General features: G+C 40.5%; 1 protein-coding gene across 2 annotated transcripts in view; it reads right to left on the minus strand.

Moving 5' to 3' along the window:
- Positions 1 to 25,000, minus strand: part of LOC143027740 (rap guanine nucleotide exchange factor 6-like) — a gene marked incomplete in the record, with an annotated part of 504,609 nt that overhangs the window by 18,150 nt on the left and 461,459 nt on the right. For both annotated transcript variants that reach the window (XM_076189244.1, XM_076189243.1), the window contains 17 exon segments: positions 3,398 to 3,682; positions 5,753 to 6,008; positions 6,096 to 6,248; positions 7,307 to 7,453; positions 7,588 to 7,799; positions 7,954 to 8,053; positions 8,573 to 8,820; positions 9,186 to 9,399; positions 9,668 to 9,815; positions 10,236 to 10,509; positions 11,675 to 11,834; positions 12,577 to 12,865; positions 13,009 to 13,145; positions 15,138 to 15,360; positions 16,309 to 16,448; positions 16,609 to 16,764; positions 17,252 to 17,749. In XM_076189244.1, the coding sequence (XP_076045359.1) occupies positions 3,398 to 3,682; positions 5,753 to 6,008; positions 6,096 to 6,248; positions 7,307 to 7,453; positions 7,588 to 7,799; positions 7,954 to 8,053; positions 8,573 to 8,820; positions 9,186 to 9,399; positions 9,668 to 9,815; positions 10,236 to 10,509; positions 11,675 to 11,834; positions 12,577 to 12,865; positions 13,009 to 13,145; positions 15,138 to 15,360; positions 16,309 to 16,448; positions 16,609 to 16,764; positions 17,252 to 17,749 (3,640 nt within the window).

Genomic DNA, 25,000 nt, shown 5'->3' on the forward strand with positions numbered 1-25,000 from the left:
ATAACTGAGCTCCAGTAACAGACAATTATGTATGAGAAGGTACATGAAATGTCAATCAAATGGTAGGGATAGAACATTTTATCTTTGGGTCTTATGATACTTAACTCCATTTGATTTCCTGAAATCCCAATATCATTATCTGTTCTTATTCAAATAACCAACTGAATTATAATTTCTGGGGCATTTCATCCAAAGCTTACTCTTTATGAATTCATCATATGTAGAATAAATTCGGAACTCTACAGCCCAGCCCCACAATGGTAACAATTACAATTCAATCCTAAACTACATGTAACTGCACCTGTGCAATGCAGCATCATAATTATTTGCAACAGAACACCCACTGAATAAAACCCTGTTACTCAATAAACTATGGACACACATAAATAGTCCTTCCTTGGCTGTGTGGTCAACTATCCTTGGGGGGCCACCAGAAATCAAGTATGAATACACAAACAAATCACCAACATTAGTTCTCTATTTCAGTATTATACAGCATATCAATATTCTATGTCTCTACTTCCTTGAATATGATCAAACTTGTATTTCACCGCATATTTGACAACTATCATTTCACCCATAAATCTCCTGTTAATGTGGGAATAAATTTGGAAATGATTAATGAAGAGGCACAGGACCAACATGATTTAAGGAGGGTTTTAGTTAAGAAAAAATAAATCTTAAGAAAGGTATGATACACAGTAAAAGGCATGTATCAGTGATAAAGAACTGTTTATGAATTGATTAAGAGATCAAGAAAAGATCAAGTGTGCATCTGCTTCATAATCTCTATCCTGTATCACCTATACGTAGTCTACTTCACTACTGTCCTCATACTGATGACAATAATTGTGTGAAACAGTTCCAACATAGCTACTAGGTTGGTATTCTGTATCTGAGACAGGTTCATATTCTGATGAATAATGTGGATATAATTTTTGGACAAAAGTTTTCTCCAGACCAATCCTTGGTGGGCAGTGACTTTTTTGTTCGTAGGTTCTGAAGTCATTCATGTTGGGATTTCTTATGTTACTAGATTCATCTAAACTATGACTTCTCACAAACACAGGTCTTAAATTGCATGTATTTGGTGTCACTGCTGCTGCATTTTTATATTTCCTAAATCTATCATCACCAGCATTAAAAGATAATGATAACTTTTCTGAGGTTTCTTCAGCCGTTTGTATATCAAAACAATCTGAACCAAGTGGTGGTTTATATTCATCAATTGGGGACAACATTGGGGCACTATTCCTCCGAGTTAAGCCAGGCCTGTTGGTCCCCTTTAATTGGTTGGTTGAGAAACTAATTTTTGTTTCTTTAACTTTATCACACTTATCACAACACTTCACAGATGGGTTATCCTTCATATACAAAGAGGGTGCATTCAACTGGAAATGTGTCATAGAATCTGGATGCATAAGTTGCATCTCCTCTTCTAGCTCTTTTATCACAGCATTAAGTTTTTCTGCAACCCTTTTTTGAATGTCTTTCTTTATATCATTGACAGCAGCAGACTTTGGGCCAAGCTGTGGAAATTTCATCTTAAGAGATAATGTCTTGCTATCATCACTGCTATTATCATCATTTGTGGTACTACTATCATCAACATCGTTATTACCATCATGATAGTGATCATCATTACCATTTTTATGACTGAACTGCTCATCTGAATCAAAGTTTGATGGAGCAGCAAATGGAACTTCCATCACAGATTTTGCATCATATTCACTCAAAGAACATTTCCCTTTAGCAAATTTTTCAAACCATGCTGGTTTATAAGGTCTGGTTTCATCTAGGATCCCCTTTTCAAATGCATCAAATCTGGTTTTACTTTGCATTACCTCCCGAGACACATTTTGCCTGGCTTCAAAATGAAATTCATTTTCATACACATCTTGTTTGATTTCATTCTGCACTTTCTTTTTGGATAAATCTTGTATATCTATCTGAACTGTGTACATAAGGGCATTTTCTCTTGGAGCTACAGTATTTGTACTGTTTACTATACCTCCTGTATCATCTCCCTTCTTTGACGAATCTTCCGTCACAAACACTGAACTGTCAACTTGATAATTTGATGGAAAATATGTTTCTTTATTACTACTGACAGATCTGTGTAATTTAAAGCTGCCTTTCTCCATCATCTCAGTAAAATATTGCTGATTTTCTCTGGAATAGGCTTCTACATCTGAGTGCCTTCTTGTATAACGAAACTCCTCCTTTTTTGGTGGTTGCTTCTCCCTCTTCTGATCAGAGTCTTCAGAACCCCACAGCATTCGGAAAGGTCTACTTAGTCTTGCCTTTTTAATCCTTGACTTGGCATCAGTAATAATAAATGCATTCTGCCTATTGCTGCTGTCACGATTTTCTATCTTCATGGATGCATTACTGAGACAATCTTCGCTTTTACTACGACTGTACAATGGGGGAGCTAAAGAAGTTGAAGTATGATACGGCACAATACTAATTCCTGCTGAAGCATCGTTCATGACTTGCCTATTCAAAGATTCTTGACTACGGCTACGGAACAAGCTGTGAAACACAGCTTTTGAAGAAAAGCTCATCCTTTCTTTAACCGAGAGGTTTTTACTAACTGGATACTTTTTTGATTCTGATCTATATCCCCTAATGGCACTGTATGGCTTACGACCCATGGAAGGGCTCCTCACAGACTTAAAAGAATGGTATTCATGCCCATAAATGACAGCTTTATCAATAGGTTTAGAGTCTCCCACAGAGCTTAATTTATCCTTTGTAATATCATGTGAACCTCTGTTGAATGCCCTAGATTTTTTTGGGCTCAAACAACCAACTCTCTCTTCAAGTTTAGCCTCTCTATAAATTTTATCATTATGCCTATCTGGACTACTCTGAGGTGTAGGCAAGCTTGTACTAAAGGAAGTCTTGGACAAAGTTGAGAGCTTTGGTTTCACAACTCCATGGTCACGATCAACCCTAAAGGTTAATGAATGTTTCAACTTGTACCTATCATCAACACTAACACTTAATTTACGTGGTCTCTCGATATCTGCAACCCATTTCTCCTGCTGTCCCTGTATTTCAAAATCCTGAACTTGGGTGCCTGTGTTTAGTGTGTTGTCTGTGGAGGACTGTGTGTCTAAAAAAGAACTACTTGTACTGGAAAATTTTTTGAATGATGCTATCAAGGAAGAACATGCAGCAGCATGTACAAAGGAAAGGGATGAGGCTGCACTCTTACTGGAAGTGGAAAGAGGATTATCAAATGGAATAATACCAGATGGTGAGGAAGAACAAGAGGTAGAGGTGGCAGACACTGGAGCAGGAGACAAATCTGCAGAAGTGGAAGGACCATTAATATGTGCAGCAATGTTTGAGGGCTGTGTCATGGATTTACCATCTAAAGCTAGCATACCTGATGTCAAGGACTTTCTTAGATTGGAAAGGGATGTAACTGAAGAGGACTCAGGACTAAGGTTGACAGGTACAGCTGGCGTGTCTGAGTGGGAGCGCTCATGGCTGGACTTGGGAGGGTTGAAGGAAGAACTGTCACTACTACCCCCTCTTCGAGGAGGACCTGGAGAGGGTGATGGGGAGAGGGAGTGATGGGAAGGGTTAGAAGGTCGAGGCCCATGGTACGGTTTGGTTTTGGACTCGGCAAGAGACATAATCTTGCGCATTGAAGCAGGGGAAGCAGCTCCTGAAATGAGAAAGTCATTCTTGCATAAATTTCCAGGCATACATTCTCGGAGAAACAAAACTTTCTTTTACCAATTTTAATCCATCTAATACCATATATACCATTAATTTTCTTGAGTTATATATCCCATGTCTATGGTCATTATCAAATACACTTTTTCAATATCTCAACTGTTCCCAATCAAAAGTAGTCTTTAGATTACATGAGCTTGAACATTGAGGTATATTTTGTCTTAAAAAACTGCATATATGAACAATTAAATTCAATTTTTTTTAATAGTAGAATGTTTACATCTATATAGCCACTATCTACATATGTCCTCATATCAAATTTACATAACAACAATATTCAAGGTCAAAATGAATTACGAAAGAAACATAGAATTCAAAACCATAGTCAATAAGGATTCATTTCCAACTGGCAGATTAAATGGGATTTAAAAGCTATAAAAAATCTATAAAAAGATTATTCTTAGGCAACAAAAAATAGTATAAAAACTTTTAATTAGTTGCAGGTTATTCAGTCACGAAAGATTTTAGAATTTTAGTTATCTATCATTCACTAATCCTGTTCAAGGTACATCATAAGAATTACTTGTTAATAATTATAATTTCTTTACTCTGGCTGGTTTCTAAATTAAAATGGAATCAAATTAACTGTGTATCAAATTCAAACTGAGTGCCTTCAACTCCAGAACTGGGTACTGTGTCCTGAACTCTAATCTGAACCTAAAACATACCACACCTGTTTCTTTATCCTCTTCAGTTGGGTTCCTGGCAGTCTTTTGTTGCTGTATGCATCCTTTCAAGATAAGGACTCAGAAGTATAAATTCAAAAATTTGAGCCCACTTGAACCCTTGTCAACATTCATCAACAAATACATAGGAACATTACAGTAAATACTGATGCACTAATAATGCAATAATAGCCAATTCTCTATTCAGAAAAATTACGGGAGAACTATATACTATCACCCAAGTACATTATGGTGCTTCACTACAAAAGCCCTTAGTCTGACCCTATCATTATTTTGATCTTTTATTTCTTTCTTTCTTTTTTTCTTTCTTTTTTTTTAATTTCCCCCCCAATATCAACTATATTTGAAGATGACCTCTGACAGACTATTGTTTTCAAAGATTGATAGTCTAAATCTGGATGCAGACGGATTAAAATGGAAATACAGGAGGCCAATGAGACTGAAAGCATCACTGGTTTAGGGTGGTCCTAAACAAGCCATCACCATGGCAGGCCTAGAAGGAGCAAATGATAACCTACATGCAGAATTGGGCATGCAGGCATGATGCAAACATGGTGGGAGAGTGCAACAGTGCCAAAAGGATGGGGTTGCAAGACAGCAGTCACTTAAATGAAAAATTTATATTCAAAATCACAAGCAACCACAATGCACTTCAATTATGACAGTAAGAGAGAGTGAGAAAGAGAGAGAAGAGAGAGAGAGAGAAGAGAGAGAGAGAGAAAGAGAGAGATAGAAGAGAGACAGGAGAGGTGAAGAGAGACAGGAGAGAGAAGAAAGACAGGAGAGAGAGGAGAGGAAAGAGAGGAGAGGAAAGAGAGAAGAGGCAAGAGAGAGAGAGGAGAGGAGAGAAGAGACAGGAGAGAGAGAAGAGAGACAGGAGAGAGAGAAGTGAGACAAAAGGAAGAGAAGAGAGACAGGAGAGAGGAGACAAGAGGAGAGACACAGCATGGGGGAGAGACAATGTGAGAGAGAGATTTCACTTAACAGATTTTGCAGAACTTCTTAGCTGCCTCATTACCTGTGAAATGTCTACTTGTCCAAGTTTTTGCAATACTGTTATTTCATCCTATGAAAACCCTTTTTTTTTTTTTTACACATTTAGATTTTGTTGACTAAAATTTTATTTCAAAACATTTTCTTACTCAACTCTAGGCAGCTAGGATGATGGACGTGCACAGCCCCATACCAACAAAGTAGATAAAACTGCAGCTTGCTTACTGTAAGCATTCTGTAAGCTGAAATCCATTAACTAGCTTAGAACTTGCTACTCTAGAGTCAAACACATCACTAAAAATAACCAGTTATTTCCTCACCAAATTTAGCAGTGGTCTTTTTACTGTCTGAGGTGTGTGAGGTGGATGAGGTGGACGAGGTTGTTGAGGGTGTCGGAGAGTGGTGCCGTTTACGTGTCTGTGGGTTTGTAGACGGCGCACTGATGGAGCCACTTGCCCCACTTCTGCTACTCTCGGCACCGGGTTCACATTCAACGGACATATTGCGCAGCTGCTCCTCATCCGTAATGATTCTCAAGTTTGAAAGGTAAGCCTTTACTCTACGCACCATCTGAGCCTATGAAAAAAGAAATAAAGAATTAGAAAAAAGCAGAACCAATTTAAGTATAGCACATTTACATTGTTAACTATATAATGTGCAAACCTCCTCAAACATCTTTTTCTTATCCGGAGCAGCTGTGGATTTCTTTCTTCTCTTCACTGTTGCAACTTGGTGACCCCCAGTTGTCATCTGATTCATTGCAATCATAGCTGTGCTGTGTGGCTGACCACCCAATTCTAGCATTGTAAATAAATCCTGTAGGGAAAAAGAAAAGAAAATTCATCATGGGTTGCAAAGAAGAAATGAGGAAGCATATGAGCAGTATGAAAAGGTTGGATTGAGCAAACTGAAGGGGAAGAACAAGAATGTGATGGATGGATGGATGGGGTGAAGGGGATCATAGGTATGATAGGAATGTCTGTTGAACAGAGAAGGGAGAAGGCAAGAGATAGATGTATGAAAGGGGAATGGCTATGAATGGACAATAAATTAATTTGGCCTCAAGAGATTTCTTCTCATTTTCTCTATTTACACATGACGGGACAAGGAGGGAGGATTGTTATGTACATGAAATGGTAGGGGTATACCAGCTTAGGTTGCCTATCCCTTCTGTGGATGTGCTGTGTCTTGCTGCTTTGCTTTTGACCCAAGCCATGAGTAGGCAGGGACAGCCCTTAATCCATAAGGATATAAGATAAAAGGGAAACAAATGGGTGATGGTTGGGTGTAGGATGGCAGGAGGGTGCACAGCTTGGCTGGCCTCCTTATAAGGGTGAAGAAGCCTTTTGGTATATTGATAGAAATTTATTTTTCTTTCTCTCTGCAACAATTGACAGTCTTTTTCATTCTTCCTCATCTCAATCAGTGAACATGTTAGCCTACCTTGCTGTACCTTCCATTATGCCATTAACATAAAAAATATTAGAGGCTAGCAACTACCTTGTGTGACTCCACTAGTCACTGCTCTCCATCCTGAAACCTTATCTTTTACTTTTGTACTTATGTACCTGGCCTTTAGAAAACCCTTCATCCATTTGAGTAGTTTACCTCCAATATGGTACAGTTTCCACATAATTGAACTGAGAAGTACTTCATCAAAAACCTTCTCTATATCAAGGCACACCTGTGCTTGGCTATTACTATTGTCATTGGTATTGATGGCAGATTTGATGTCATGCACTGGATTTAGTGTGTTGGGGTCACTAATGAAGAGGTTGAACAGTGTAGGTGATTATGTTGTTGCTGGGTAAATGTCTAGATGAAATGAAAAGTGTTATGAGAAACAGCTATTTGGGGAAGAATGCAACACTCACATATGGTGCTGAACACATATTCTTAAGTTCTCTGATGTAGCGTGCAATCATTCTTAACTTCTCAAAGTTGACCAAGCCATCAACTTTATCATCATTGCCTTCATGCGTAAAAGTTAAGTCTCTTGCTACAACTGGGTAAAATGGAATCTGAAACACAAAATACATTTATCATTATTCAAAACTAAATTTGCTGAAAAAAAAAGACAAAACTAAGCAAGGTACCTTCTGATTTATACAATTTCATGAACATCATTGCAAATAATATCAGAGGTGCTACTTACTATGGGTGGCTGTACATGTTCATTATTGATCAAATTACGATATTTGCTCATGTTTCTAGAAGGATCCATCAAATCTTGCATGTCTTGGAACATCTTCAAATATTTAGACGGAAGGCGTTCCCAAGTCTGCCGCAGCCGTGACACCGCACCATGACCCAATCCCGATAATATTGCAAACATCGAGTTGAAATTTTTGCACTCTTTACATTGCCCTGCAAATAAAAAGGTAATTTTTACTACAACATGATTAGCTATTTCTAAATACAGTGAAAATTCTGGACCTGAATATTTCATTCTTGAGACAGCAACATCCCATGTAACCAACATGGCTGACAACAATGATTAAAATATTTCAAAAGTACTTACTTGCAACTTTGATAAATTGTTTTATAATTTTGGAACGCTTGACTAGTGTGTGTTCTGAGCAGATTTCTGTTGCTACCCAAAACATTTCTCGATTCACAAGCTGAAAAAAAAATATATATACATTTTAATAATCAAAATATATTCCCTTACTTTTCAAATAAGAAAAATTCAACATGTGAGTCACCTAAAAGACATATTTCCATTACCCTGGGTCAGAAGTAATGCAGCAAAAAACACGAAGGCCACTTCATCTAATAGACTTACTTAAATTGTAAGAAGGTGAATTGGGAGGAGTGGAAAGAATGTGGTAATAAAAACTTATGGGGGTAAATGCTTAACATTGCAAGACAGTAGGCACAATGTTATTACTAACACATACATACATATACCAAAAACTTTTTCCTCCTTACAAGGGAGGTAGCCAAAAAATAAAATAAAAAAACCACTCCCACTCATTCTGTCCCCAATATACTCCACTTCCCTCCACCCTTTTCCCTCCCTCATATCTTGGCTCCTCCTGGATGACAGGTCATCCCTGCACCTTGCCCACTGCCCTGGATAAGAAGCAGTGTCGCAAGACACAGCACACCATGAGAAAAATTCTATTGAAATTTCTTACCTCTTCAAACTGAGAAAGTGCTGGTGTACCATAATTAGACTTGAGATTAAACAAGTAGTCGATATATTCCGTTGGTTCAATTTGTCTAAAAATAGCAAAGTCTTCCAGGGTTAACTGAATTGCTAATTCCACAGACTTAAGCTGAAGGAAATGGACCTGCGATTCCCGGATAAGTTCACTCACAATTTCATCTGGTACAAGAGTTTGTGAATTGGTAACACTTTTCAAGTAATAACGGCTATTTAGACCTGCAAAGAAAAAAAAAATAATTAAGAGAGAACATAGCATCACTAACATGGTTTTGAAATGATTAGCTATATTTTCCTATGTTATTTCCAATCAGAGAAACTTGAGTCAAGAATTATTATCATGAACAAGTTACAGCATATTCACACATATTCTTGACTATAGACTTATATGGAGCACTAATACAAGTCAGAAAGGATATATAACCTTACATGTACAACTATGGAGTCACATATTGTGTGCTCAATACAATCATCTGATGCCACCACACTGAACACTTCAAAACTGATTTAACAACACATTTCTTACTCATTTGCTCAGAAACTTGACTGTAAAAGAGTATGAATTCATACTTAAATTTTCATACCTATTCTCTCCGCCAAATTTTCCAAGAGATCTGGAAGCCTCTTCTGTTTGACGATCCCTTCTTCAGTCACAGTAACTTCATATAGGGCATAATTATTTGATCCTGTGGGATCATTTATATTAAAAATCTGAAGAGAAAGCATAACCACTTCTCTTGCTGTCGTTTCCTTATGGACTAATAAGAAACGGGCTGATTGGTCCGTGGCTCGATACACCTGAAAATAAAAGAAATTGAATAAGGAAATTTTATTTTGAAGTTATAATAAGACCATTTTTTCCCCATTACTTAGACCCATGGCTCCCTGGTAATTGGCAATTGCCACCAAATTGGCCCACAAGTCACTCAAGAAAGAAATATTTTGTTGTTTGAAAAAAAAAAACACATAAATACACAAGAGAATGGTTACAAGTGAATTAGTTATAAAGCAAGGAATTGAAAAGCCTGAAATACCACATCTAAACATTACCAAGTCCTTTTCTTACCTTTAAAACATGTTCAGGATATTCTGCTCTAACATCTTCATAACCTCCAGTTGAAGTGGAGATATCGGGATTACTATAACTTCTGTACAGCTGTCCTCCGACACTAGATTCAGGTGATATGTTTTCTTCACTATTAATTTGGCTTTCACTGAAAATCAAGTTTAACAGCATTCATAAGTAATAATGCCATAAAAAATAATAATGGAAAACTACATGACTTTGAATAACATATATACAGTGAGACCTCTCATTAATGGACATTAATTAGCTGTGTTTGCGGTGTTTTCGCTGTGTTTTCGGTGTTTTTGGTGCTGTTGTTCAGTGCGTGCAATCACTATGCCACCCAAAAACCACTCCAAAACACCACAAACACAGTGAAAACACTGCAAACACAGCTAATTAATGTCTGTTAATGAACGGTCTCACTGTACATACATACATATACCAACGGCTTTTTCCCCTTACAATGAAGGTGGCCAAAGTCAACGGTAAATCCACATAACATATACAATATGTCAAAAATATGCACATCCCACTCTTAACAACCGTAAAAAACTGAAAAACATACTTATTACTGTTCTTTGGCATAAGATTTTTCATAGCTTTGATAAGTTTATTTGTCATAAGAGTTCCTTTTCCTTCCTTCTTTTCTCTTGGGGAATGTTGAGATGCCATATCATTAACAAGATTAATGGTTGAGGCAAAATCAGGGGGTAATTGTGCCGGCAAACGTCCTGTCATTCTGATATCTGCAATCCCTGCATTGCTGCCCTGGATCTCAGAACATTTACGATTCCTAGGTCTTGGGGAACCATCAGGCGTTTGTAGCATTTCTTTAAATTCTGCAAAATATACATACATATATATACCAAAGGCTTTTTTCCCCTTACAAGGGAGTTAGAAAAAAATAAATAAATAAATAATAATAAAATAAATAAATAAATAAAATAAATAAATAAAATCCACTCCCACCCATTCCATCCCCATATACCCACTCCCATCCACCCCCTCCCTCCCTATTATCATGAGTCCTCCTGGTTGATGGGTCATCCCTGCATCTCGTCCACCCCCCTGGGTCAGGAGCAGTGTCACAAGACACAGCACATCCACAGCAAGGCCGCTTCATTAAATTGGCAACTCCATTCTTCGTCCCCTCACACACAAATGGAGGAAAAATATAATTATGCAAATTCAAAGCCATAAATTTTTTTAAACTAAGGTATGACATAGAAAACAAGACATATCCATACCATATATACTAACCTTAGAGCTATTTCCCCCCTATATGGGTAGTGGCCGAGTCAAAGCACACACCAACTCCACACCCATCCCACACTCCTCAGTTTTCTGTTTTGTGTAACCTCAAATACTTAAAAAACTTTTCACTTCTTCAAGCCTCACCCTAAAAATTTATATTTCATCCTCCCACCATCATCATTCCTTGTATATCTCTCCCTTTACTTTTGTCTATATTCACCCATTAACTTGGGTGAACACAAAAACAACAGACCAATTACGAAACAAAATACTAGAGTAACTCCGAAGCTATATATATCATACTCCAACAAACACCCTACCAGTCAATCTTCCCAACACAACCTACCAAGCCAAATTTCTCCCCAGAGAGACATGTGCGAGGGCCTTAAGACCATTGCCAGCCACTGGGAGTTACAGGCTTTCCACTCAATGAAACTCAGAGTACACACATGCATATACCAAAGGCTTTTTCCCCCTTATAAGGGAGGTAGCCAAAGTCAAAGGCATAAATCCACTCCCACCCATTTCATCCCCACATAGTTCACTCCCATTCACCATCCCTCCCTTCCTCTTTTCTTGGCTCCTCCCAGATGATGGGTCATCCCTGCATCTTGCCCACTGCCCTGGGTTAGAAGCAATGCAGCAAGACACAGCAAACCCACAGCAAGGCCACTTCATTTAATCAGCAACTTCCCTTTCCGTTCCCTCATGCAATTTTATTATAATTATTATGAACAGACAATCACTTACCTAATAAATTGCTTTTTACAGTGATACTCAAGTGGCAGGTTGAACGCAGAAGTTCCAAAGCTCTCGTATGACTCATTGTGCAAAACTTCTGTCCGTTCACTTCAAGGATTTGATCCCCTCGCTTTAGACCAACTTCCTCAGCTTTGCTCCCTTTTTCCACCTGAAAGAAAAAACCCATAAGTTATACATGCCTGCATTTACTAAAGACTTTTCCACCTCACAACCTTGCAAGGGATTAATATAAATATTTTTTAAACAAATTATGATGATACACTTGAAGGTGCTTGGTTCTGATAAGTTTTCTTTGCCCTAAGTACTCAGATTTCTAAAGCAAGTCCAAATCATGAGTGTATGAACACAAAACATCTTCTTTTCCTTTTTACTCTCATCTGTACTACATCCATATACATTTAATGACTCTGTCCTATTTATTCATCTTCTATAACTTAACATACATAGAAACAGTGGCACATACATATGCCCCCCAGGCATATGCCCGGGGTCAGCCATTCTAGCCTGGATTTGCCACTCACAAGGCTGACAAAATAATGATAATAAAAAAGGTCAAAGAAGCCCTGAATATTTTACAGTAATCAACAAATTTTGCATCAAAATCAATAAAATATGAAATATTTTTCCTTATCCTTTCTGCAATAGGGACATTAAATACGAAATAGGCAATGAGGGGTGGTGGTGGAGGGAGAGATGGGAGGTGGCACTGAGACACATAAGGTCTCTGCACAAGAGGGACAACAGATTAACAAAAGCATCTCATCATTCCTTTATAAGCAGGGATTTTATTCTAACACAGACAAACAATGTGAGGCTCTGGTCCACAGGGATATCCCCCAAAACAGTCCCCAAAGTTCTAGAGTTTCCAACACAAAACTAAACCCTCTTACCTTGGATATGAAGATGCCATAGCCCTTTTCATAGCCACCAAGTATTGAAAAATGTAAAAAGTCGTCTTTTGAAGGAATGGTAAGAGTAACAGTTCGAGCTCTGGCTTTATTTGCACAAGCTATGTCCAGTAATCTTAGCTGTCCAACCATCTTTTCTCTCTCTAAGCCATCTTCAAACTGTTCTAAAAAATTCATCATCATTGGTGCTCTTTCAAAATCACTAAAGTGATTGTTTACCCATAGGACAACTACTCTAGTGACACGATCTCTTAGCGAAGGGTCTTCGAACCTATAAAAATGACAACTCATTAATAAAACACATAAACAGTACACCACTATCACAATATCATGACTTGAATGTGTGATTGCTTTGAAAGTTGCTATGTCCATTATTATCTGTCGAGTAACTTATAGATTAAAATTATTCCTTACCAATGCAAAAGTTTGTTTGCAACCACCAATGGGTTCTCTATGAAAGTCCTGTGAGTAAGTAAGAAGTCTTCTACATATGTTGGATCTACATTATTTTCAACTTCTACAAGTTGGCTCATCAGAATCTCTGGAGTACCCTGAAATACGAATCAACCCATTATTAATATCACATCCTCAGTGCCTTCCTTCATGAGGGAAAAAAAAATAAAAATAATAATAAATAAATAAAATACACACACATACCAAGGGTTTTTCCCCTTTACAAGGGAGGTAGCCAAAGTCAAAGGCATCCACTCCCACCCATTTCATTCCCACATACTCCACTCCCATTCACCATCCCTCCCTCCCCTTCCTTGGCACATCCTGGATGATGGGTCATCCCTGCATCTTGCCCACTGTCCTGGGTCAGAAGCAATGCAGCAAGGCTGCTTCATTTAATTGGTGACACGCCCCCCTGTCTCCGTCCCCTCCCCTCATGCAGAAAAAGAAAAGACAGGGATAAATATCATTCACACATACTCTCTCACCTCTACATCCCCCACCCACTCCCTTCCATGCATCACAGCATCATCCATACACAACCATTCTCCACTCACCCCTATCTCCTGTCTTCTCCCTTCCTCAACAAATATCTCCCTCTTTCCCACTGCCCCTTTTACCCCATCCATCCATCTCATCCTTGGTCACCAACCTCATGTTCACTCCATCTATCTCTGTCTTTCACACCTCTTTTATTAGTTTTTTTCACTCATTCTTTCCATGTATCCAAACCATCCCAATACTCTTTCATAAACTCTATCTCCCAAATCCCTTTCCAACCCCGCTCACCTTCTCGTTTCTCACTATCCAGCATAGTAACCCTACCATACTTCTTAGGCATTTCATTTTAAACACATTTGAACCCTTCCTATCTTATATTCCTTGTTTCTGCTCCATACAGTGCTGTCAACACAATCACCTTCATACAATCTCCTCTTAACATCCATTCCCAAATGTCTATTTCTCATTACACTTTTTAATCCCCCAAGGCAGTTACTTGCTTCTCTCAATCTACATTCTACCTCCACGTCCACTTATCCCTTTCCTGCCACATTTGCCCCCAAGCATTTAAAGCTATCCACTTCCTCCAGTTTTTCTCCCTTAATACTCACTTCCAACTTCTTGTCATCCTCCATGTTCTCATCACCTTACTTTTACCCATATTTATCTTCAACTTCCTTCTTTCATGCATCTTCCCAAGTTCTGTCACTAACTTCCTTAATCCCTCTTCTGATCCTGCTACAAGTGCAGTGTTGTCAGCAAACAACAACTGGCTTATCTTCCATTTTTCTCCATTTTCTTTAACCATCTCCAATCCCTAGCCCATTATCCTTGCATTCACCTCTCACATCACCCCATCTATGTATATATTGAACAGCCATGGTGACATGACACATCTCTGGCAAAATCCCACCTTTAGCTCCAACCAGTCGTTCTTCATTTCTAATTCTAACACAGGCTCTACTACTCTTGTAAGAACTCGAGTGCTCTTAAAAGCTTTCCTCCTCTCCCACATATCTGCAATAGCTCCCACAGCATCTTCCTGTCTACCCTGTCATGATCTTTTTCCAAATCCATAAAGGCCAAAAAAACATCCATACCTTTTCCTAAAGCTTTCTCACATATCTGCCTTACCACAAAAATCTGATCCACACAACCCCTACCAGTCCTAAACCCACACTGTTCCTCTCCTAATCCTCTCAATCAAAACCCTCCCATAAGCCTTCCCAACTACACTCAACAAACTGATCCCTCTGAAACTACTACACTCATACGTGTCCCCTTTTCCCTTGTCAAGCAGAACTATACATGCACTCCTCCAGTCCTCCAACACTGTACCCTCTTTTAGACAAACATTGAACCTAGAATAATAATAATAGCAATAAATAATAGTCATAATGATAATAAATAATAGATAAATAAATAAACATTATACATACATATACCAAGGCTTTTTCCCCCTTACAAGGGAGGTAGCCAAAAAGAAAAAGGCATAAAATCATTTCCACCCATTCCATCCCTAAATAACAAATAAATAAATGATCATCTGTTTTCCAAAGCAACTTGCTTAGCTATTTCAAACATCTTACCTTAATAACTATATTTCCTTTTCTACTTCCACCATCTAGATTTCTTTGTTCAGTTAATAATACTACAACGCCATCTTCTTCTAATCTATGAGTATTCTCTTCCCCCTGATGCAGGATACGATAGTAATCACTTTGGCGGATGCACACGAACTGACAGTCATCTACCTTCGACCTCATTACTCCCTGATGGTACATTTTCTCCATTGTTGGCGTAATACCAAAACTGAAAAAGGATATAATCAATAATATCAAGTGGAACACTTGCAAATTACAAAATATGCCAATCTTCTGTTAGTATAAGGAAAAATTATGATGGTTCCATCAGTATCAAATACATCTGAATTATTGAAAAAATCAATCAATCTATTAAACTGAATCCTGCAAGAGACCTATGGCTTCCAGAAAGCAAGCCATGGCCAATGGAGATATGAGCATTTGTGAATGTATATGGCCCTGGTGGTGAGAAAAGCGTAAAAGGGAGAGAAGCATTTTGAATTTATTTAAACAAGTTAGAAAGTTTTGTAATTATGGTAAATGTAATGGTGTTGGGGGGGGGGATCTTGATGCTTAAGTAAATATACCAATAGAAGGAGTAGCAGAGAAGTATGGAGTGGCAGGAAGGAACGATAGCAGAGAGATGTTGGAGGCGTGTACTGAACAGGAAATGATGAGATTAGTGTTTAAGAAGATAGCCAACCATAAGTATACATGGATTAGTGTGGTGAGTGGGTGGGTAGTCAAGGGGTTAATGAAGAGGTCCACAGAAAAATACAATAGCCAATAAGCCCTGATGGGCTTCAGTCATCAAAAAATAGAAACCGAAATGGTATGGGCACGTTTCCTGATCACAAGATCTTGCCAATATCATCTTTCAAGGGAGAGTAAGAGGAGCTGCAAACAAGGAAGATAATGAAGATGGAAAGAAATCATTCATGAATGGACAGGAAGGAGCTTTGCCATGCTACAGATATGTAGAGAAATAAATTACATCACAAACAGAAAAGAAATTGGAAAAATCATGTTATTTCATTCTAATGAAATAAAAAACTCATATTTTCACATTTACATACTAGAAGATGGTGTTTTATATTTGTGTGTATAAAGAGAAAGTATTACATCAGCAAGCAACCATCATTACGAGGATGTAGTCTCATAATTACAGCCAACTCACCTGTCTCCCAAATGCAATTCATAAGCTGTGCCATCTGGTTGTGTGACTTCTACACTACCATTGATGATAACACTCCATGAATCGAGTTCTTCTCCATCATTCATCAGTATCGTTTGTGCCTCCACAACAACAGCAAACACCTAGAGAAATAATAACTTGCATTAGACTTTTGAATATTGAGAGTGATTCCAAAAAGTTAATTAATTAATCCACCTAGTACAATATTAATTCTTGGATCTACTATCAATCCAGCTCTCCTATCATATCAAAAGGAAATATTCAAGTCTAATCACTACTCACCATAGCATTACACATGGCTCTTCGTACTTCTAAAGTTAAGTTTGAGAAAGCCTTAAGACGTTGTGTAAATTCAAGAAGGACCTCAATGTCATCCTCCTTTCTTTCAGTTGGATTCTTTTCAAGGCATTCCCTGACTGCATCTCTTACCAAAAGGCTCTGGGAAAAAAATAAAATAAAATAAGATAAATAAATAAAATAAAAATATAAGAAATGAATAATGGTTCATAGATCAATAATATCGAATACATAACAATAAAACAGCAGTAACAATAATTTGAATATAAAATGTGATTATATTGCATAATTATCTATTTTGGCTTATTCAGGTTTCTTTTTCACAAACTTTATTCTCAAAAGTGTACTCTATAAGAAGCCATCTTAAGTAATATGGCAATACTGATTTCATTAAACCTGTGACAACTATTCATTACCAATTAGCTACCAAGATAGCTTACATACTTTGTTCTTAAATAGGACACATGATTTTATCCAACTGAGGAATGGACTGGTATGAAAATCTTAATCAAGATCCCATTCAGTCTTAAGTCCAGTCCTAAGTGGTATAAAATCATATCTCCTTTCCCCCCAAGAGCACTGCAAAAATATCATAATGAAAATGGCTAAAAAACTATAAGTATATTACCCCAATGCTTTCAGCAAGATCCTCTTCATCAGAGTCCACAATGCTTTCCATCAGCCCTGAGAGATCCACATCATCTGGCTCAATAGACGATTGCAAGGAGTGACACATGGTGTCAGAACCTGAGTATGCACTGGAGGTATCAGACCCATCTCTTACGGATGACCCAACACTACCTCTACTCCTTCCACCTCTGACCATACCTCCACTCACGAGGTCTGGGAGGTATTGAGGGTCTTGATGGTAATGAAGAGAGTTGTGATGAGGATGATGATGTTGTGAAGGTGATGAATGATGACTTGTTGATATGTGATCCTGGTGATTGATGCCTGAAGACCCCGCCATGTGTGCTCCTTGGTGTGGGACGGCTGGTGCTGAACCACCCCCTTTCGGTCGAATAGTTATTTCTTCTTGTTCCAAGGCTAACAGCTTTTCCAAGTTCATGGTATTGACTGAGCTACGTTGCCCTGGTCGCATCAGCTGTCCATCAGGATAGTCAATCTGAAATTAAAATGTTTAGACATCAATTAAAAAATCTAAGCATTTGATTCATTAGCTGCAAATAATAGGCCATACAATGAAAAACAATGGGCAAACACATTGAATTCTTATAAATCATCCAGTTCAAATGTAACCTTGTTCTCATACTCATTTAAATTTAAATATTTCAATCCTTTACTCTAAAACCGTCTATTAAACAAAGTAAACATCCATCAATTTCATTTAGCTGGGGATTTAACCCAATCCAAAAGGAGCTCTCAACTGATTTGAAATTTTCAAACTACCTTGAACGAATAGAAGTGTCTGGAATTTCTCACAGTAAAAAATCTAAATATGCATTGACACTGAAAAAGTCAACAGCAATGACATTAATGGTAATTTATCAACTTTGCTATAAAAAAAATCAAAATGTGCATATTAAGGAGGAAGATGCATAAAAATGTATGAAAGAACTGATATTCTGTACCTTTGACTGATGTATAATAATAAAATTCTGACAGTGAAAATAAATACAACTGATAGAATTGAAAACGTCAACAGCAATGATGTTAATGGTAACTTATCAACTTTGCTTTTAAAAAATTAAAATATGCATATTAAGGAGGAAGATGCACAAAAATGTATGAAAGAACTGATATCCTGTCCCTTTGCCTGATGTATAATAATAAAATTCAGACAGTGAAAATAAATACAACTGATAGAATAATCATCTTATGAACTGATCTCTACCCACCATCTCCCAGTTGCTGGAGAGATTAATCCTGAATGAAACCACACTACATACAACTAGGACTGCTTCTCAAGACACCACTCCACAACTAGGCCTAAATATAACAAATCCAAAATCAATTCCACAAAGTACAGACATAACAACAATGGTAGTACTGTACTAAGACATGAATTAACTACCCGAGAACCACAAAACTACTATCACAAGATAACAGAAACGAGTTTGTACAGCAATAACAAGATACAGTTCGCAAATTTCCTTAACCCTTGGAGCAACCAAACACAATCTAGTTACTCTGACCAGTAACCAGAGGCCTCACAGCAGCTGGCAATAGTCCATAGCCATTCCAAGATCTTTCCAGGAAGGAAAGAGGAACTGGAGTAAGGAAATTAGCAAATGTCTGGAAGCCACTTGGGGGGCACGATGAGAAGGTAAAGGGTGATCCGATAGTGCCGGGAAAACAGTGACGGAGATGGAAGTAAAGAGTAAGAGGGGCACACCAGGTGCGAAAGGGGAAGGAAGTCAGGTGGGAGTAGGGAGGGAGTAGAGAACAGGAAACTGCTCAGGTCGGGAGGGTGAAGTGCAAGTGCACGCGCGGAGGAAGGGAAAGAATAGGAAGGAAAGGGAAGGGAAGGGAAGGGAAGGGAAGGGAAGGAAGAGAGAGAGAGAGAGAGAGAGAGAGAGAGAGAGAGAGAGAGAGAGAGAGAGAGAGAGAGAGAGAGAGAGAGAGAGAGAGAGAGAGATAGGCGTAGGAGGAGTAGGAGGGGAGGAGGAGCAGGAAGAGCGACTACAGGGTGAGCATTAAAACCAAATTAGAAATATGTTTAGAAAGCACAAACGTATTTTGATCCACGTGTACGTGCACCCAGTTGAGGAATACAACACGAAGCGATGCAGAGGCAATCGGACCCAAACGAGGCAGCAGGTGCGCCGCCAAATGTAGGACCAATGAGAAGGAACCATATACACAAAAGGAACATCCCACGGATGATTACATGCGGTCCTCCTGTAAGTGCGCATGTACGTGTTTACAGACATGTACGTATGTACACACACACACACACGATAATTGAAAATCTAGGATATTGAAGAAGTTGGAACTGTACATGAATTTGAGGCTAGGTATGATAAACTGGGGAGTTAGAAACGGGACCAAACGAGCGTTGCTCTTTTCCGGTATACTACAATAAAGTAAATGCACACACATACAGATGGACCGAGGGCAAAGGTTTACATCCCAGTCTGCCAGTTTGGCTACAAGCAAAGAAACTTTGGAGATTTTTTGGTTCACCTAAATGGATTGTATTCGAGCGAGAATCTGACCACCCCGTGCTTCATGCTATGACAACATCGCAGGAGGAAGAGGAGGAGAAGGAGGAGGAGGAGGAGGAGGAGTAGGAGGAGGAACGTTTATCTGGATACTGGAAAGCACGTGTGTGTGTGTGTGTGTGTGTGTGTGTGTGTGTGTGTGTGTGTGTGTGTGTGTGTGTGTGTGTGTGTGTGTGTGTGTGTGTGTGTGTGTGAGAGAGAGAGAGAGAGAGATTCACCATGGTCTTGGGTCACGTGTTGGATCGTGATCGACAATTACTAACCTCCCGGATGAGAGCTCAGAGATCGTATGACCGATCTATGGGTAATACTGTCACCTTACACAAACACACACACCCAACTCTCAGCCCACGAGAGTTGGAGTAACAACCCGAAGCGTAGTGATACTGAAATTATTTCAACCCTGTGTGTGTGTGTGTGTGTGTGTGTGTGTGTGTGTGTGTGTGTGTGTGTGTGTGTGTGTGTGTGTGCGCGCGAGAAAGAGAGAGAGAGAGAGAGAGAGAGAGAGAGAGAGAGAGAGAGAGAGAGAGAGAGAGAGAGAGAGAGAGAGAGAGAGAGAGAGAGAGAATATGAAGTGAAACTTGGAGAAAAGTTACAGTCAACGGCGATAATATCCAGAGGGGATCACTGACGGATCCTTCATTATAACAACTGATTTTTTTCAGTGTCTAGAATTTCCGAGAAGAGGGAGAGTGGAGATGGGAGGGGGAGGGGGAGGAGGGGGAAGGGGAGGAGGAGGGGGTATATGGAAGGTCGCCTGGGAAGGGGGAGACATGCAAGCGGGCGAGTCCTGAGAGACGCTGAGGACCGTTACTCCCAGATGATTTCATTTCAAATACGGGAGGAGACTGGTCAATATTAGGTCTTGGTCAAAGTTAACTTAATTTGACACCATGTACTCCCCACTTCAAGCTGAATAAAATAGTCTGTTTATTCACCAATATGTTTCATTTTATAATTTATTTATTTAATCAGTGATTTTTTTTTATGCGTCCAACTTTGTTTTGGACCGATAGATCTCTCGTTGCCAAGTTTCGCCATTCAAATCAATTGTCTAAAGAAGGTAAAACTGGAGAGACATGACGTGCTGGACTCGTGATCAGCAGCTATTACCCTCCCGGATGAGAACCCAGAGCTCATAGTCTGACGTATGGATAGTGTCGTGACCTTACACACACATCTTGCTCAGTAAGGGTTTGCATTATTAGCAAAGTTTCATGCCCTGAGCGGTACGCGAACTTGGACCCAAAGCGTGAGGGCCTGCGACGCTAAATTCATCAGCAATCCGCGCGTGAGAGACAGACAGATGGATACTCGGAGAAGGTAAACGAAGTAGGGAAATGAAAAAAACGATAGCGAAGGAGGAAGGGTGAGGAATGGGGAGAGGGAAGAGGGGGGGAGAGGGAAGAGGGGGGGAGAGGGAAGAGGGGGGAAGAGAAAGGGAAAGGGGAGAGGTAAAGGGAAAGGGGAGAGGTAAAGGGAAAGGGGGAGAGGGAAAGGGGAGGGGGAGAGGGAAAGGGGAGGGGAACAGGGAAGGGAAATGTGAGGGGGGAAGGGGAGTAAGGGAAAGGGGGAGAGGGAAGGGAAAGGGGGAGAGGGAAGGGAAAGGGGAGAGGGGGGGATAGGGGAGAGGGGGGGATAGGGGAGATGGAAAGGAGAGGGAAGGGGGGGACAGAATGGGAAGGGGGAGGGAAGAGCAGGGAGAGAAAAGGTGGAAGGGTAGGAGAGAGGGAAAGGAAGAAGGGAGAGGGAGAGGCAAGGGAGAGGGGAGAGGAGGAGAGGGAAGGGAAGAAGGGAGGGGGAAGGAAGAGGGGAGACGGAGAGAAAAGGGGAGAAGGGAAAGGGAGAGGGAAGGGGAGGGTGGAGGGGGCGAGAGAGGGAGAGGGGGCGAGGGAGAGGGAGAGGAATGGGGAGATGGGAGAGGGGGGAGAGGGAGAAGGGAGACTGGTACAGCCTGACTGATTATTCAGCCTTTTTTGGGGGTGGGTGGGGGGATAGCTTTTGTGGTCACTGATGTCCACACCCAAATGCGGTGAAACCGATCCAGCCAGCTTCGCCTCGCTTTGCCTAGCTTCGCTTGGCCTGGCCCCTTTAACACAGTGACTTATTTACAGATTTTGTACCGATCAAGGACTAGCCATCTTGTGCACCATCTGAGCTCTCCCCCTCCCTGCACAATATCACCCTCTTCTAGCCAGAATAAAAGCCATGGAGTGCGTCGTCCTATTGAAGGTACCAGGCTCTGTCAATACAGGATGTGGAGCAATGCAGGAGGGAACAGCGCCATAGTCTGTCAATGGAACAGTGCCACTCCCAACGGACACACGATATAAATTGGTCACGAACAACGTCATGTACTTTTATCACTGACTGACTGACTGACTGGCGTTTCACCAGTGTCAACACAGCCAAGCCCCGAATCTTGTGCTACATGATCATCATCATCACTATTATTGCAACTTTGATCTGCCCCATAAACCCTCCCAACATGTAGCCCCACACGGTTTCATCATTACCACCAATATTATTATTATTACTGTTATTGTTATTGGGACTTGAATCCACTTTGGATCCATCATCATCATTGTTATTATTGTTATTACGACTTTGATTTTCCTCATTGTTACTAACACATTTCCCGACACGTATTCACCATCAACATTATTACTAATATAATAATTATTATTTATTATTGTTATTTATTAGTATTACTATAATTATTATAATTATTATCATTACTATTATTATCATTGTTTTTTGGGACGTATTCACTTCGGAACCAGAAGTACGACCCAGACCTGCTTACTGCCCAGGCGCTTCACGGAAAACTCTCAATGACAGAAGCAACCCCACAAGTACTGTTCTGCCACACCCCACATGCAGCTCAGACCCGGATGATAACATTTAACTCCATCTCCTTTGTCCAGACACACACACGCAAGAACCAAGTCTGCGAAACGATATACTGAAGTCGCAGCGTGATTTTTCACGAAATGTTCCCAGCGGGGGGGTAGACACACCCAAATTCGACCCGTGGCAACATACATTCATCGTTAACAAGGGAAATGGAAAAGAAAATAAGAACACGAACAGAGAGAGAAAAAAATCAAGCACATGCATCAATGGATAAAAATAGTTAAGTCAATTAATATATCTTGGAACTCCAGTACAGAATTGCGCGGAAAAGTCACTTTAAAACTAATCTCCCCGCCCCACTCCGCCCCGCCCATCTCCCCTCCTCACCCCCCATTGCAATGCTCGCTATTTTTTTTATAATACCGGCGTTACGTCACCCTTCTCCGGAAGCAAGAGCAATGACCTTTGTCAAGTCCATCCATATACTCGGGTTCCTCCAGGTTTGGTCACGGAATCCTCTCATTTGGGCGAGAGAGAGAGAGAGAGAGAGAGAGAGAGAGAGAGAGAGAGAGAGAGAGAGAGAGAGAGAGAGAGAGAGAGAGAGAGAGAGAGAGAGAGAGAAACTTCCGGTGGGGGGTGGGGGGATGTCCTCAATGAGAACCCAAGTCCTCACCTGAGGCCAGCCAGGGGCAGACAACGACGACGACGACGTTGAGGTCGTTCTCAACCTTGTTCTCCTGATCCCTTTCAACAGTACCCAACTGTGCACAGATTTCGTTTGATCAAACACGAGGTTTTTCAGACAGTGAGGGGATGTATGTATGTGAGTACGTGCGCGTGTAGGTGTCCGATCTCTGATTCATCATGGTCTTGGATCGCATGTTGGACTCGTGATCGACAACCATCCCGGGTTAGAGCTCAGAGCTCATATATGCTCAATCGGTAATGCTGTGACTTTACACACACACACATACATACATACATACATACATACACACACACAAACTCACGAGAGTTGGAGTGCCGGCTCGCAGTGCAGCGATGCTGAAATCATTTCAGCCTTGGGCAGGGCCTCGAACTCGGACTGCTAGAACTGCGGTTGCGAACAGTACCACTGCGCTGCCGAGCCGTGCGTGCGTGCGTGCGTGTGTATGTGTGTGTGTGTGTGTGTGTGTGTGTGTGTGTGTGTGTGTGTGTGAGCTTGCTTCCGTGTTGTTACCAAGATTCAAGTCAATTGAGTTATTGCTCAACTCTTCTATCTAACGATTATGACTTCCATTCTCAACAAGTTAATGACCGACTACTACCGAAAACGAACTGGGCTGAGGGCGAGAACGGGAATGACCGTGTGTGCGAGTGTGAGTGTGTTCAGTCGGGAGAGAAGAGGCCAAAGGAAGGATACAATTGGGCGAAAAGAGAGAGGCAAAGAAAGTAGATGCGGCCAATGGGAGATGAGAAGAGAACCTTTAGAAAGCACGATAGGAGGATGGAAGATATGGCAGGAAGGAAAGGAAGAAGTGGAGGGGGAGAGGAAGGAAGGAAGAGGACGAGGTTGAGAAAGACGAGGAGGAGGAGGAGGAGGAAGAGGTGGAGGAGGACGATGTGAAGGACGAGGACGAGGAGGACGTGCAGGGTGAGGTGGAAGAGAAAGAAGGGGGAGGACGAGGAGAAGGAGGACGAAGAGGGCGAGGACGAGCCGGGGGGGGGAAGGGAGGAGGAGGAGGAGGAGGAAGAGAGGGAGGGAGGGAGGAAGGGGGAGAGAGGAGGGTGAGGGCGAGGGTGAGCTCCCTTTGTCTCGCAATAAAGCTTATTACGTGACAAGGTTAGCTTACTGTAGTTGTTCGACAGCGAGCGAGCTCAGCTTTCGCAACATTTCCAACACCAAAGACGAAAGAAGAAAACTACCATTCTGTCATCATCATCATCTACTTGTCAAGTGTCACAAAGGACCATGTAAATGTACGACTCATATTGATTATTACTCTTAAGTGTTTTTCATTGTTTTTCATTGATAAAAGGAGAATTATTCGAGTATTGAAAGAATCCCCCTTCGGGGGAAATAATTGAAATGTTCCCCTAGTCAATCCTAGGTTATGTTGTTGCTGCCTATCTCTCTGTTTCTACACTTTTACTTTCTCTCCAGCTCCCCCCCTCTCCCTCTCTCTCTCTGTGTGTGTGTGTGTGTGTGTGTGTGTGTGTGTGTGTGTGTGTGTGTGTGTGTGTGTGTGTGTGTGTGTGTGTGTGTGAGTGCGCGCGTGTGTATGTTTGGGGGATCGAACCCGGGTCAACGTACTTACGAGGCGCATTCGAAGCTCAACGCATTAAAAGAACTCATG

This window comes from Oratosquilla oratoria, chromosome 8 (genome assembly GCF_046742065.1).
Source record: "Oratosquilla oratoria isolate Oo_2021 chromosome 8, ASM4674206v1, whole genome shotgun sequence".
Classification (NCBI taxonomy): Eukaryota; Metazoa; Arthropoda; class Malacostraca; order Stomatopoda; family Squillidae; genus Oratosquilla; species Oratosquilla oratoria.